Source organism: Macaca fascicularis, chromosome 16, assembly GCF_037993035.2.
Source record: "Macaca fascicularis isolate 582-1 chromosome 16, T2T-MFA8v1.1".
Classification (NCBI taxonomy): domain Eukaryota; kingdom Metazoa; phylum Chordata; class Mammalia; order Primates; family Cercopithecidae; genus Macaca; species Macaca fascicularis.
In genome coordinates this window covers 74,890,074-74,904,041 of record NC_088390.1, presented here as the reverse complement: position 1 = coordinate 74,904,041, position 13,968 = coordinate 74,890,074, and the positions used below count along the sequence as shown (strand labels likewise).

Sequence of the window (13,968 nt, the reverse complement as noted above, 5' to 3'; positions counted from 1 at the left end):
GGCATGTTGAAAGCCGATAAGCTGAAAGCTAAGCTTTTTGTGCCAGTTAGGCAAGTTGTGAATGCAAAGGAAAAGTTATCGAAGGAAAATGAAAGCGCTGCTCCACTGAACACACGAATGATAAGAAAGCAAAACAACCTCATTGCTGATATGGAGCAAGTTTAAGTTATCTGGGTAGAAGATTAAACCAGCCACAGCATTCCCTTAAACCAAAGCTTAATCCAGTGCAGGGTTCTAACTCTCTTCAATGAAGGCTGAGACAGGTGAGAAAGCTGCAGAAGAAAAGTTGGAAGATAGCAGAGGTTGGTTCATGAGGCTTAAAGAAAAAAAGCCATCTCCATAACATAAAAGTGCAAGGTGAAGCAGTAAGTGCTGATGGAGAAGCTGCAGCAAGTTATCCAGAAGATCTAGCTAAGATCATTGATGAACGTAGCTACACTAACAATAGATTTTCAGTGTAGATGAAACAGCCTTCTACTGCAAGAAAATACCATCTAGGACTTTCCCCATAGCTAGAGAAGAAAAGTCAATGCCTGGCTTCAAAGATACAAAGGACAGGCTGACTCTCTTCTTAGGTGATAATGTTGCTGGGGACTTATGTTGAAGCCAATACTCAATTACCATTCAAAAAATCCTCAGGACCTCAAGAATGATGCTGAATTTACTCTGCCTGTGCTCTATAAATGAAGCAAGAAAGCCTGGATGACCACACATCTGTTAACAGCATGGTTTGCTGAATATTTTAAGCCCACTGTTGAGACCTTACTGCTCAAGGGGGGGAAAAAACAGATTCCTTTCAAAATATTACTGCTCCTTGGTAATGCACCTAGTCACTCAAGAGCTCTGCTGGAGATGTCCAAGGAGATTAATGTTGTTTTCATGCCTGCTAACACAACATCCATTCTGCAGCCCCCAGATCAAGCAGTCATTCTAACTTTCAAGTCTTACAGTTTAAGAAATATATTTAATAAGGCTATAGCTGCCACAGTTAGTGATTCCTCTGATGAACCTGGACAAGGTCATTTGAAAACCTTCTGGAAAGGATTCACCATTCTAGATGCCATTAAGAAAATTCATGATGATGCATGGAAGGAGGTAGAAATATCAACATTAACAGGAGTTTAAAAGAAGATTGATCTCAATCCTCATGGATAACTTTGAGGGGTTCAAGACTTCAGTGGAGAAGGTAACTGCAGATGTGGAAATAAAAGAGAACTAGAATTAGAAGTGGAGCCTGAAAATGTGACTGAATTGTTGCAATTGCATGATCAAGCTTGAACAGATAAGAAGTTGCTTCTTTGTTTTGTTTTGTTTTGTTTTGTTTTGTTTTGTTTTGTTTTTGAGACAGAGTCTCACTCTGTTTCTCAGGCTGTAATGCAGTGGCACGATCTTGGCTCACTGCAACCTCTGCCTCCCGGGTTCAAACAATTTTCCTGCCTCAACCTCCCGAGTACAGGCATGCGCCACCACGCCTGGCTAATTTTTTTGTATTTTTAGTAGAGACGGGATTTCACCATATTAGCCAGGATGGTCTCGATCTCCTGACCTTGTGATCCATCCACCTCAGCCTCCCAAAGTGCTTGGATTACAAGCGTAAGCCACCATGCCCTACCAATGAGTGGCTTCTTATGGATAAGCAAAGAAATTGGTTTCTTGAGATAGAATCTACTTCGGGTGAAGACACTGTGAACATTGTTGAAATGGCCACTGCTGAGACCACCTCGGTTGGGGAGACCCTAACCCAGCGGCACTAGAGGAATTAAAGACACACAGAAATATAGAGGTGTGAAGTGGGAAATCAGGGGTCTCACAGCCTTCAGAGCTGAAAGCCCTGAACAGAGATTTACCCACGTATTTATTAACAGCAAGCCAGTCATTAGCATTGTTTCTATAGATATTAGATTAACTAAAAGTATCCCTTATTGGAAATGAAGGGATGGGCTGAAATAAAGGGATGGGTTGGGCTAGTTATCTGCAGCAGGAGCATGTCCTTAAGGCACAGATCGCTCATGCTATTGTTTGTGGTTTAAGAACGCCTTTAAGCGGTTTTCCCGCACTGAGTGGGCCAGGTGTTCCTTGCCCTCCTTCCAGTAAACCCACAACCTTCCAGCGTGGGTGTTACGGCCATCATGAACATGTCACAGTGCTGCAGAGATTTTGTTTATGGCCAGTTTTGGGGCCAGTTTATGGCCAGATTTTGAAGAGCCTGTTCCCAACAGGCCACAGAGGATTTAAAATATTAGGCAAACTTAGTTGATAAAGGAACTGCAGGGTTTGAGAGGATTGACTTCAATTTTGACAGAAGTTCTACTGTGGGTAAAATGCTATCAAACATCATTGCGTGCTACAGATAAATCTTTTGTGAATCGATGCAGCAAACTTCATTGTTGTCTTATTTTTAAAAGTTGTCACAGCCTCACCAACCTTCAGCAACCACCACCCCAGTCAGCAAAAAGATTTTGACTTGCTGAAGGCTCAGATGAGTGTTAACATTTTTTAGCAATAAAGTGTTTTTCCATTAAGATGTATACATTTTTCAGACATAATGCTATTGCATATTTAAGACTCCAGTATAATAAAAACATAACTTTTATATGCATTGGGTGGGAAACCAAAAAATGTGCATCAATGACTTTATTACCATAGTTGCCTCATTGCGGTGGTCTAGAAGCAAACCTGCAATAACTCTGAGGTGTGTCTCTACAAAAATTGTTCAAATTAACCAGCTTTTTTCCCAAATGTAACGCAAAACCCTCCAACATTCAGTGATAGAACCAACTTCACCTATTTTTATACCACAACACAGTGTAATCTACATTTTTATAAAATTCAGTCCAAAATCTAAAATAATATCATTTTAAAATGTATTTCTTGAAAAATTATGTGGTTTTTATTTTTCTGTAAGTAATTTAAGGTGAACACCATGTTTTTCCTGATTAAAGAGAGAATGTAGAACATTATCTTTGGAAAATACACATTAGGAACATAAAGATTTATATTTTTAAAATGTAATGTATACAATATAATGTGCAATGAGATGTGCATTTGTGCTTCTCAAAGTAGGAGAATCATTGATATAAAGTGAAAACAACCTTCAAATTTAAAATCACTTCTATCTTATGTCATACGAAAATGAGAAAATGTTTTAGAAGACCCTAAAGGGTGTCTAAGAGATGATATGTTCCTATAGGTGGGACTCAGAAATTAAAACAAGACTGGGAGGACGGATTGTCCTTGCTAGCCTGGACATCCAGTGACGATGATGAGAAGCTGGTCAGGCCTGAGCACGGAGGGCTGTACTGTAACTGTGGCTGTACCTTTTAAAATAGAATCTCTACTTTTGGCAGCACCTCACTGTGGTTTCCAGGACTCACTTGTGTTTTTTGGCAAAATGCACATCACGGTTTGAATTGCCAGTGTTTCTTATTTATAGCTTTCTGCAACGTTACGTTTATTTACATTTAAATTGCTTTGCAGTCATTTTAACAGCCCCACACAGTGGATTATAAAATTATTCGAAGATCGTCATTCTTCCATGTTTATTAGCATCAAGGCAAAGTCAGCCTAGAGGCCAGAACTCACACCACGATGCCCTTAATGATTAGGAAACACTTTCCTGAATGTACACACCCAGCAGGTCCCACCATTCTCAGGCAGCCTGGCGCTTTTCAGGAATTCATTAGAGATTCAATGTATATAAATCAATATCCTCTGCACCAGCCGCCCTCAGCCCTCATGATCCAGCTGTGTTTCTCTGAGAGGATGATGGCCCACATATTTCCCCCACATCCCCCTAAGACCCAGAACTTTTCTGTTCTTCAACCCCAGCGTACTAAATTGCATTTCTGGGCCACTTTTCCATTACCAATTCCTGGCTCATACTCCCACCTTTCTTCATCCTTGGACATCTGGGTCTATACTGCCTCTGGTTCTGCTAACCATTCGTCTCTCTTCTGTTTATACCTGCAGAAGAATGTCTATTTCTTCCCTCTCAACTGCTGGGTTTTGAAAATAATCAGCCACTGTCACCAAAGCTTCTTAAGTAGGAAACTTGGTATTGCTGGTACCTGCAGGACAACGCCTTGCAAGAAGCTTGTCTCCTCCCGCTTTGCATGTCTTCTCCTGGCCAAGCCGTGCCATCGCCTGTGTGTGTACATGAAAAGCATAAAAGCCTGTTTTCCTTTCTCACTGGTCATGCTCATCAGCTCTCTTCTCAGGCTCCAAGCTGAAGTCTGAGTCCAGGGCGTGATTCCTTCCTTCCTTCCAGACAGCAGCGAGATGAGGAGACGCCCGTGGACTTCTTCTACTTCATTGACTTTCAGAGACACAATGCTGAGATCGCAGCTTTCCATCTGGACAGGTAGGGTCTGGCCCCATGGAGATGGTATTGCCTATGAGGACCAATCCTCTGGGAGAGGTGACTAGACAAGACCCTCAGGTGGGAACTCCCTGGCATTTCTTCCTTCTGGCTTTTTATCTTCTTCGTGCCTCATCGTGGTGTCTTTGAACCCAAAATGTGCCATGCAACCCCCAGACTGAAAAATACAAGGCCTTCTAATGAATGTAATGAACATTCATTAAAGAATGATTTACAATGAAAAGAACAATTTATAAAGAACACGTTTCCCGCCATGCTGCTTGGGCCAGTTGCTCTAGTTTTCTGATCTGAGAGCGAGGAGAATGCACCCACTGTTATTTATCCAAGGAGTCTCACTGTTTTATCAGGTGAAAGCACATTCCTAAACATTCCAGTTCCTCTATTTGCTCAGTCATTGCTACCCAAAGTGTGGTCTGTAGCGTCATGGGCACTTCCAAGCAGCTTTTTAGAAATAAGGAATGTCAGCCCCACCCTAGAGCCACTCAGTCAGAGCCTGTATTTGAACAAGATTGCCAGGTGACTCACAGGAACACTGAAATATGAGAAGCACTGACCAAGAACACAGATGGGATGGTGGCAAGGTTTTCCCAGGAGGCTTGATAGAATAAGGATTCATTTTCTCCTCTATCTCCACTCCTTTAGACCTAGGTTTAAAGGCCAGAGACCCATCTCACTGGCCACCCTCTTGGGTACACCAACCAATTCCTAATGTGCACTGGCCGGGGGACAAAACCCCTCATCCTCACTCCCTGATCATCGCTCAGATGGAACACAGCTTCCTCTCTTACAGGATTCTGGACTTCCGACGGGTGCCGCCAACAGTGGGGAGGCTAGTGAATGTCACCAAGGAAATCCTAGAGGTCACCAAGAATGAAATCCTGCAGAGTGTTTTCTTCGTCTCTCCAGGTAGAGTACTGGCCCGAGTGATATTCCGGGTCTGAGTACATGGTAAGCCAGAGTGTCCAGCCCTCCATTCATCAGTGGCCTGACACCCTGCTGCTAGCACTATCCATTACTGGGATGGGCGTATGAAGTTGTAAGACACTCCCACCGTCGTCTGCCTGACCATAACACAAGATGAACTGTGGATGGGAAAGGCTGTGTGTGAGATGCTCCCTAGTCTGTGTGGGCACCGACCCTACAATGCTGGCCTCCCGGAACCAGAGGTTATCCACCCAGAGTAATAAAGAGTGTTCTACTCACAAGGAGAGACTGCAGTGAGCTTGAGACATTTGAAAGCAGGTACCCAGGAGGTTCAGCTTAGTAGCATTCACACCCTCACTTCTGGAAAAGTCAGTGTTTCCTTCTTCTGTCTCTTCCCAAGTTGTGAGTTCAGGATTTCCCTTCCCTCCCAGTGGATTTGCTAGGGCAGGAAGATGTCATGCCTCCAGAGCCCTCCTCTTACTCCTTCTCCTCTCTCCTCCCCATCCTCCAGCCAGCAACGTGTGCTTCTTTGCCAAGTGTCCGTACATGTGCAAGACGGAGTATGCTGTCTGTGGCAACCCACACCTGCTGGAGGGTTCTCTCTCTGCCTTCCTGCCGTCCCTCAACCTGGCCCCCCGGCTGTCTGTGCCCAACCCCTGGATCCGCTCCTACACACTGGCAGGAAAAGAGGAGTGAGTTGGTCCCCAAGCCACACAGCCCAGTCCTTGACAGTAGCCACAGATCCTGTACCAGGGACTTGTCGCTAGCTTGGCTTTTGAATCTGAAAAGCTGCCTCAATACTCCTTTGCCCCATTTCATATTGATCCTGGGATCAGCACACCTGGATCTGTTATCTCCCTTTAGTTCATTTATTCAGTTCTAAAGAACCTTCCATGTACCCAACACTAGGTGCTATGGGATACAGAAATGGAAGACTCAGACTCTCTCCTTAGGAAGCTCCGTGGTCTAGTGGGGAGGACAGACACGTAGCCAGATCACGAAAACACAGCACAGCACTTGCTATAACCAGAGTACACACGAGAATCCCATGGGAGGGACACCTGGATCCCCTGAGCAAGCCCTGGGAGGCCAAGGACCTCATGCTGTATCCCCAGGACCTAGCAGCCTCCCTGGCACGCAGCAGCTACTCCACACTAGCTGAGGGAATCGATCCATCAATCAAGCCATCATGATTGTAGTGGGAAGAGAAGTAACCAGGCAGAATTTCTGGAGGACATGACAGATCCTGAGGGACTCTGTGAAGGCTGAGAAGAGCCCTCGGATGAAAATGGGCATCGGAGCATTGTAGGCAGAAAACCATGTGTGAGAGAGAAAGGGCAGGAACAGCCCATGGAGGTGCTGAGTGGTGCAGAGCCCTGGAGGGCCAGGGTCCAAGAGGCTTGGTGAGAGGGACTGAGGAGGAAGGGACGAGGAAGCGGGTGAGGGTCACTGCCCCCTCCTTTCCTGCCTGCCCCGACATCTCCCCTCTGGCATGCAGTGTCCCAGCCACGGGCTTAGTGTCCACCAGAGTGAAAGGACCCAGAACCTTATCACCGTAGGGAATATGCATGTCCTTGCCCAGGGTCTTTCTGAATGTGAGAAGCGGCCACCGGCCCAGCGCAGGATCAGGGAGGCAGGGGTTGGAGGGCGGGGGAGGTGTGGGGAGACCCCCCGACACCCTGCCATCTTGGCTTTTCCAGCCCCAGGACTTCTTCTCCCCCTCAGGTGGGAGGTCAATGCCCTTTACTGTGACACAGTGAAACAGATCTACCCGTACAACAGCAGCCAGCGGCTCCTCAATGTCATCGACATGGCCATCTTCGACTTCCTGATAGGTAGGTCCCCACGCGCAGGCCCCCAGCGGAAGTGAGCTCTGCTGTGTGGCAGGGGTTCCCTGTGACCTTGTGCACAAACTTACAACCTGGCTCATGAGGACTGAGTAACTCTGCACCTCCCACAGCCTCAGAAGTGGCGGAGGTCCCAGAGGACAGAAGGTAACAGGCTCGCCTCTCTTCAAAGAACTGGAAGCAGCTGAAGGGGTCGTCACTCATAAGGCAGGGCCTGAGTGGGCATCAGATTGGAAGTTGTATGTTCACTTCACCAAGTGAGGGGACGCCAGGTAGGAAAGGAAGAAAGTACACAACAAGCATGTAGCAGGGAGGGCCTCAGGCGAGGCCACGGACACGCAAGACTGGTAATTCCACCTTCCAGGCCCACAGGGACTTCTAGGGAGAGGAGACACATGAAGGTGGCCATCACATAGGAGCTTAGGTCCGAAGCAAGTCAGACAGCCGGCTCATCATCGTGCCTTTCAGAAGTTTAGCTGTGTCTGTTTACTATACCCAGGCTCAGCTGAGGATCTCTGGGCTGAGGAAAGCCAGTATCAATACGTACACAAGGTGCAAAGGTCACTTTCTGCACATTCAAATCCCTGGCCAAAGGCTGGGGTAGGGGCAGGGGCAGGGATGAAAGCCTTAGACTTGAAACCAGTCCATTTAGGGTTTGCTCATTTCGCTTCCTTCTCTCTCCTGCGGCTGCTTCACTGATGGCCCTGGGGAAATGATAGCGTGAGGCCCAGCTTGTTCACACCCCTGCCCCTCAACTGACGACAGGCCTCCATTCCCTGGAGAGAACTCAGGTCAGGAGCACCTGACCCCCTGGCTTGCTGGTCCCGCTTCTGAGTCCTCCCCTCCTTCACAGGAAATATGGACCGGCACCATTATGAGATGTTCACCAAGTTCGGGGATGATGGGTTCCTTATTCACCTGGACAACGCCAGAGGGTAAGTGTCCCCACGTGTGTTCAACACTCCCCTCTCCCAGATGTGCTGCTCTGTGCAGCCAGCTGCTCGGGGGAAACAGATGCCCTACAAATGAGGGCCTCCACCACCTCGTGCCTTATCTCCTTCTAGCCCTGCTTCTTCCATTTCCTTCTTTCTCTTTACCTTCGCAAGTACCACTTGATTCGCCTTCAGCCTGAGAGCACTCGTGTGCCCTCTAGTGAAATAGGGTGAGGTTTTCGAGCGCAAGGTGCATCCTCAGTGGCTGAACCTCTGCAGCTAGTGAATGAAGGATTGTTTAGCTCTAATATCTCTGTACAGAGGCTTTTGTGATCTGACTGCGGAGAGGGGCTGGAGAGGCAGCTGCCATGATCCCTGGCATTTTACCCCAATCTCTGATTCACAAAATACTGAGAGGAGAGAGGAAGCCTCAGGGGAATGCGAAGGATGCTGCCAGCCACCCATAAAAGGCTGTTTCTCCTCCTAGGTTCGGACGACACTCCCATGATGAAATCTCCATCCTCTCGCCTCTCTCCCAGTGCTGCATGTAAGTTTTCCTGCAGCAGATAATATGGGCAAGGAATAGCTGTGACCCTTCATGCTGCTTGCAGCCGAGGGCTGAAGGGCTTCATCAGTTTTCACTGGTCTAGGACATAAGTGGGTAGTGACATGAACTGCCTTATTTCTTACACATTTGTGCACTGCATGACATCTCAGCCAGTGACAGACTGCATATATGATGCTGGTCTCATAAGATTATATTAATAATATGGCATGTTTACTGCATTTTACAGTTTTACTATCTTTTCTGTTTATATAAACAGCTATTCACCACTGTGTTGTAAAGGTTTGTAGCCTACAAGCAATATCATATAGCCTAAGAGTGCAGGAGGCTGCACTATCTAGGTCTGTGTGACTGAGTACACTCTATGATGTTCACACCGTGACAAAACCTTCGCTTAAGGAAACATTTCTCAGAACATATCCCCATCACTAAGCGATTCACGAGTGTACTACAACTATCAAAATTTCCCCCACATTTGTCTTTTTCATCCTTCCACATAGGATGAATTAGGATTTAATCCTTTAAACCTTTCAACTGCCAACTTTAATCGGCGACCCACTCAGATCATCACCTATTTTTGCAGTCTGCTGGGTTTTGATGTTACTGATCAGACCTCTGCTTTGCCCGGCACTCATATATCAGCTCATAAATATCACTACCTGATCACCATCTAAGCAAAACCCTGAGTAAAGTCCTGTAAACCTGTGCAGACTGGAAGAAGGCACGAAGGCCCTTGCTTGGCCACCATTTCTCTAGAAAATGTCTAACTTACTCCCATTCTTCTCCGGTGTTTCAGCCAGGCTTGTAAAATTGACTACCTGCTCAGCTGCAGTATCCAGAGCTAATTATAAATATGATATTCACACCTAGCAAAAACATCTCATTTGTTTCCAGCTGGAAAATCTGGAGCAGAGCATGCATATTCTTCATCTACGTCTTAGGTTAAACATGCTTCCCTCTGGCCTCCCTTCCCCGCCTCCTGAGCAGGACTGGATGAGCAGTACCTGTTTATGACAGAAGTCAATTAAGCTGCTTACGCATCAGAGTCCAAGTCAGATTCCCACATAAAAGAAACTGAAATCCTAAAGATGGGTCCCACCACATTTTCATCTGTGATTTCAAAATCTGACACACACAAAGTTAGCAAGAAACAACTTAAAGGCTGGCAGTACTGAGGGCTTTTGAGATGGCAAATAGCTCATCATTTCACCTACTAGAGACTTCTCCCATTAGCTTTAAATCTCCTTGAAATATCTAAGTGTCACTTTGGTTTTGATTCCCTTAGCATTGTCAGAGAAAATGCATACAGCCCGGCATCACCGTTATTAGAGCACAAATGGCTATGCAGGCTCTTGAGCAAACGGCAATTGGGCAAAGGACTGCAAGATACTGGATTTTGCCTTCCATTTATTCGCTTTTTTACCTGGTTTCCATTAAAATGTGCCTGAGAAGACACGGGGAGAGGCGCCAAGAGTATCAGCTACAACAGCTATTTGTGGGGAAAGAAGTTAAGTTCAGGCAAGTTATTTTCTTTACATTTGCTTATTTGGTTCCTATAACTTTGTCTTTTCAGGATAAAAAAGAAAACACTTTTGCACCTGCAACTGCTGGCCCAACCCGACTACAGACTCAGCGATGTGATGCGAGAATCACTGCTAGAAGACCAGCTCAGCCCTGTCCTCACTGAACCCCACCTCCTTGCCTTAGATCGAAGGCTCCAAACCATCCTAAGGACAGTGGAGGGGTGCATAGTGGCCCATGGAGAGCAGAGTGTCATAGCCGACGGCCCAGTGGAACAATCGGCCCCAGACTCTGGGCGGGCTAACTTGACAAGCTAAGGGCTGGAAGAGTCCAGTTTCAGAAAATACACCTGGAGCCAGAGCAGCAGACTCGAGTGCAGACCCTGCTTCTTCACCTCCACCTGTTAATGCTGGAGGTCAAGTCAGCTAGGAAGGAAGCAGGATATTTTCTCAAACAGCAAGTGGGGTCCACAGAACTTGATCTTTACTCCGGTGCACTGCTTCTGTTGTGCATTGCCTTGCTCCGTTTTTCCCAAAAAGCACTGGCTTCATCAAGGCCACAGACGATCTCTTGAGTGCACTGGGAAATCTGGGTAGGGGTGAGGCTTGGCAGCTTTGATCCCAGGAGAGTACTTACGGTAACAAGTCAAATAAAAAGACATCAAGTGGAGACCTGACTGTTCTCAGGATCCTTCTTCTATCTACAAGTCAAAGATAACTCCCGGTCCAGACAAAACACCTGGCCTATCACAAGCTGACTTTTTAAAAATCTGCACTTTGGGCCAAGGCAGGCAATAGTAACTCTCAGACAGGTTCAAATTAGACCTCACACTTTTGACTCACATTCTAGTCACCGGCCCCATCTGAATAAGTAATCCCTATAGCCCAGTAATAGAGTAATCTTCTTAGAAGATTATTACAAGTGACAAAAATAAAATAGGGATTTGCTCACAATATCAGAAAAGGAGTGTTCCAATCTGAAGAGCATTACAACTGAAATAACATCAAATATGTCAAACTTACCGGCCAGTAACAAAATAAATAATTACAATGAAGGAAAAAAAAGGAAAGTCCTCCAAGGTCAGGATGGCATGGTAATAGGCCTAGCAGGGACACAAGCCTGGAATAAGGCAGGAAAGAGCCAAGGCTGACCACAGCCCACCAACCACAATCTTCTTCCCTAAGACCCCAGGACTGTCCCTGGCCCATCCCCAAAAGGAGAAAGGGGCTATGTGGAAAGGAGAGGCCCTCTAGATGCTCCTCCCTGTGGCGGCTCGCTCAAAAAAGACTAAGTCAGGTTTTTTACTGAAGCCTCCCTTAAAAGTAAGTGTAGTAGGGATTCCTTGTCTCCTCTACCTTCTCCCTACTGACTTGTTGATATCTGAAACTCCTTTTAATAGGAGGCTTTGTTGCTTATTCCATAACTAATGACCAAAAACACAAAGGACAGGAAGGTCTTCATTCCAGGGAGTCACTAGTCAGTCAACAAGTAAAAATGCCCAATTTCACCAAATCAACGTTTCCAGTAAAGGCCAGAGGTTCAAACACTGTAAGCATGACAGGAGTAGAATGGAGCTGTCACTAAAGAAAGTACAAGGTCAAGAACCAGAAATGCCTCCAAGCTTTCTGCAGTGTGAGCAAACATAGCCTTGACAAGACAAATAACACTTCTGACCCCTTGGTACTCCCACATTACTAGTACGCTGCCCCTGAACTTTGTGTCTCTATAAAATCACTACCATTCACTGAGATCTGACCACGTGAGGCGCTTCACCAACGTTACAGAAGCAACACACAGGTTTCCAATCCTCTCAAACATAGATATAACCCCCTAACCTCCAATGTGCATGGAAGAACTTTAAGGCTCAGAGAGAGTAAGCAAAATCACACAATTGAGTGGTTTAGACCTATTCCAAAGTGTTCTTTTCACTGTAACAAAAAACCCAACAGTATCCCACCCAATTTATGAAGTTATATATTTTTTTGTTGTTAAAAAAAAAAAAATCAGCTAGACATGGGCTCACACCTGTAATCCTAGCATTTTGGGCCTAGGCAGGCAGATCACTTGGGCTCAGGAGCTCGAGACCAGCCTGGGTAACATGGCAAAACCCTGTCTCTACAAAAAATACAAAAAAAAAATTTTTTTTTAAATCAACTCTTTAACAGAGAAACCTTAATCCCAAAGATTTCCTTAACTGTTGTGGCCCTACTGCAGCACAGGGCTCCCCACTTCATCTACTGTCTCTCCTGCTTCAAGTTCTTTCTTCCCTCTGGATGAAGAACCAGGAGATCACACACAGGAATGGGAAAATATCTGGGTAAAAACGATCAAAGAACAGCACAAAATGGTTTGGGACTTCTAAATAACAAGACTCTCAGGAAAGTAGGCTACAGCTCCACCTCAAAACCCGCCACCTCCTATAACGAAGGACTGGTTTTCCAATGGCCTATATACAAATTTTGCTGCACTCTACAAACTCAAAGTAATAGGCTTGAATTTCACCATGTTATGTGGTATACCTACCTTATTATTCACTTATCCTTCAACCTTCCATTACTTTTTGATTAAACAAAATTAAGACTCATTTCTCAAAAATATCAGAAAACCAACTTCATTCAGAAAGCCAATGTCATTCTTACTCAAGTTCTTCCAACATGTTCATTTTGAACTGTTAATGTCCCATGAAATAAAAATTCTCTTGACTCTTTGAAAACTTTTCAAGTTACTACTGACAGCAAACTAAAAAAAGAAAGAAAGGAAACTGTACAGCATGTAAACTGATGGAAAGAGGCATTTGGAAGAATTCATTTCAGCCTTCTCAAAAGTCAGGAAGATAATTTGAGTTTGAAGATTACAAAAAAAAAATAGTCATTCTCTTACGAGTTAGTTTTATGTTCCATAAGTCACCAACACTGCATTGGCAAATACTGAACACTGCTCCTATGGGAAATACATGGTTAGGTTGCTGGGAGTCTCTAGTTACATTTTCATCAACCAATCAGTACATAACCTTGCTGTGTATGTTAAGGCATGTTAAAGATACTTAATATTTAATATATACTGATTCATTAACACTGTACTCAAGGCCAACAGCACTGTAACCCAGGCCTAAAAGAAAACATCCAATATACATATTTTCTACATATGGCACAACACAGCCTTCTTGCACTTAGGAACACTAGTCAGCACTTCATCACTACACTTAGTGGCTTTTTAAATAGTGAAATCACCAACAAAAAAATACAAAAATGCAAAAAAAAAAAAAAGGGGTGGGGCATAAAAAGACCCAAGAAAAGGATACTTACTCACAGTATGAGAGATGAAACAAGGCTGAGCATCCCTTTGTTCCACTTCAGTTGGGAACACGCGTGTTGGGAGGCTCAAACTTTTCACTGCTCTTCTCTTGTCTGCAAAAGCCCTGTGACTATTGATTTTGGGGGTTACAAGTAAAGTTTAGCAAGTAGGCAAACTACAAATACAGAATCCATGAATGATGAGGACCAATGGTTAACTCATTTAAGATTAACAAAGATTTTAAAAAGCTCTCCATCTAGTGGCAACCTTTAAAATCACACAGCTACTTAAGCAAAATTGCCAGAACTTTCACAAAATGAAAAAATCTTACTCAGTGGTTTTGGTTTTAGGTGTAGTCAGGATGAAGTCACAGCTCTGAACTTATGTCAAGAAACAAATTTTAGTGGTACATGTGCATAACAATGCTGCTTTCTATGTAAAAATCCCATAGCATAAGAAGGAAGAGATTTAAATTTACACAGCTACAGCCTTTACTGATAGCAATTT

At 44.8% G+C, this 13,968-nt stretch overlaps 1 protein-coding gene across 8 annotated transcripts in view; it reads left to right on the top strand.

Annotated features, from left to right (window-relative positions):
- FAM20A (FAM20A golgi associated secretory pathway pseudokinase) overlaps positions 1-10,836 on the top strand; it is a 61,676-nt gene extending 50,840 nt beyond the window's left edge. The window contains exons 5-11 of one of the 8 annotated variants that reach the window (XR_012426068.1): positions 4,272-4,360; positions 5,169-5,284; positions 5,814-5,994; positions 7,028-7,137; positions 8,003-8,084; positions 8,569-8,628; positions 10,220-10,836. Coding sequence is in view for 2 of the 8 variants with exons in the window: in XM_015438769.3 (XP_015294255.3) it covers positions 4,268-4,360; positions 5,169-5,284; positions 5,814-5,994; positions 7,028-7,137; positions 8,003-8,084; positions 8,569-8,628; positions 10,220-10,484 (907 nt within the window). In the remaining 6 variants the exon portion in view is untranslated. Of the gene's footprint in view, positions 1-4,267; positions 4,361-5,168; positions 5,285-5,813; positions 5,995-7,002; positions 7,138-8,002; positions 8,085-8,568; positions 8,629-10,219 lie in introns of all 8 variants that reach the window. The other 7 variants (XR_012426069.1, XR_012426066.1, XM_015438769.3 and 4 more) reach the window with 7 other exon arrangements.
- Positions 10,837-13,968: the final 3,132 nt, after the last annotated feature.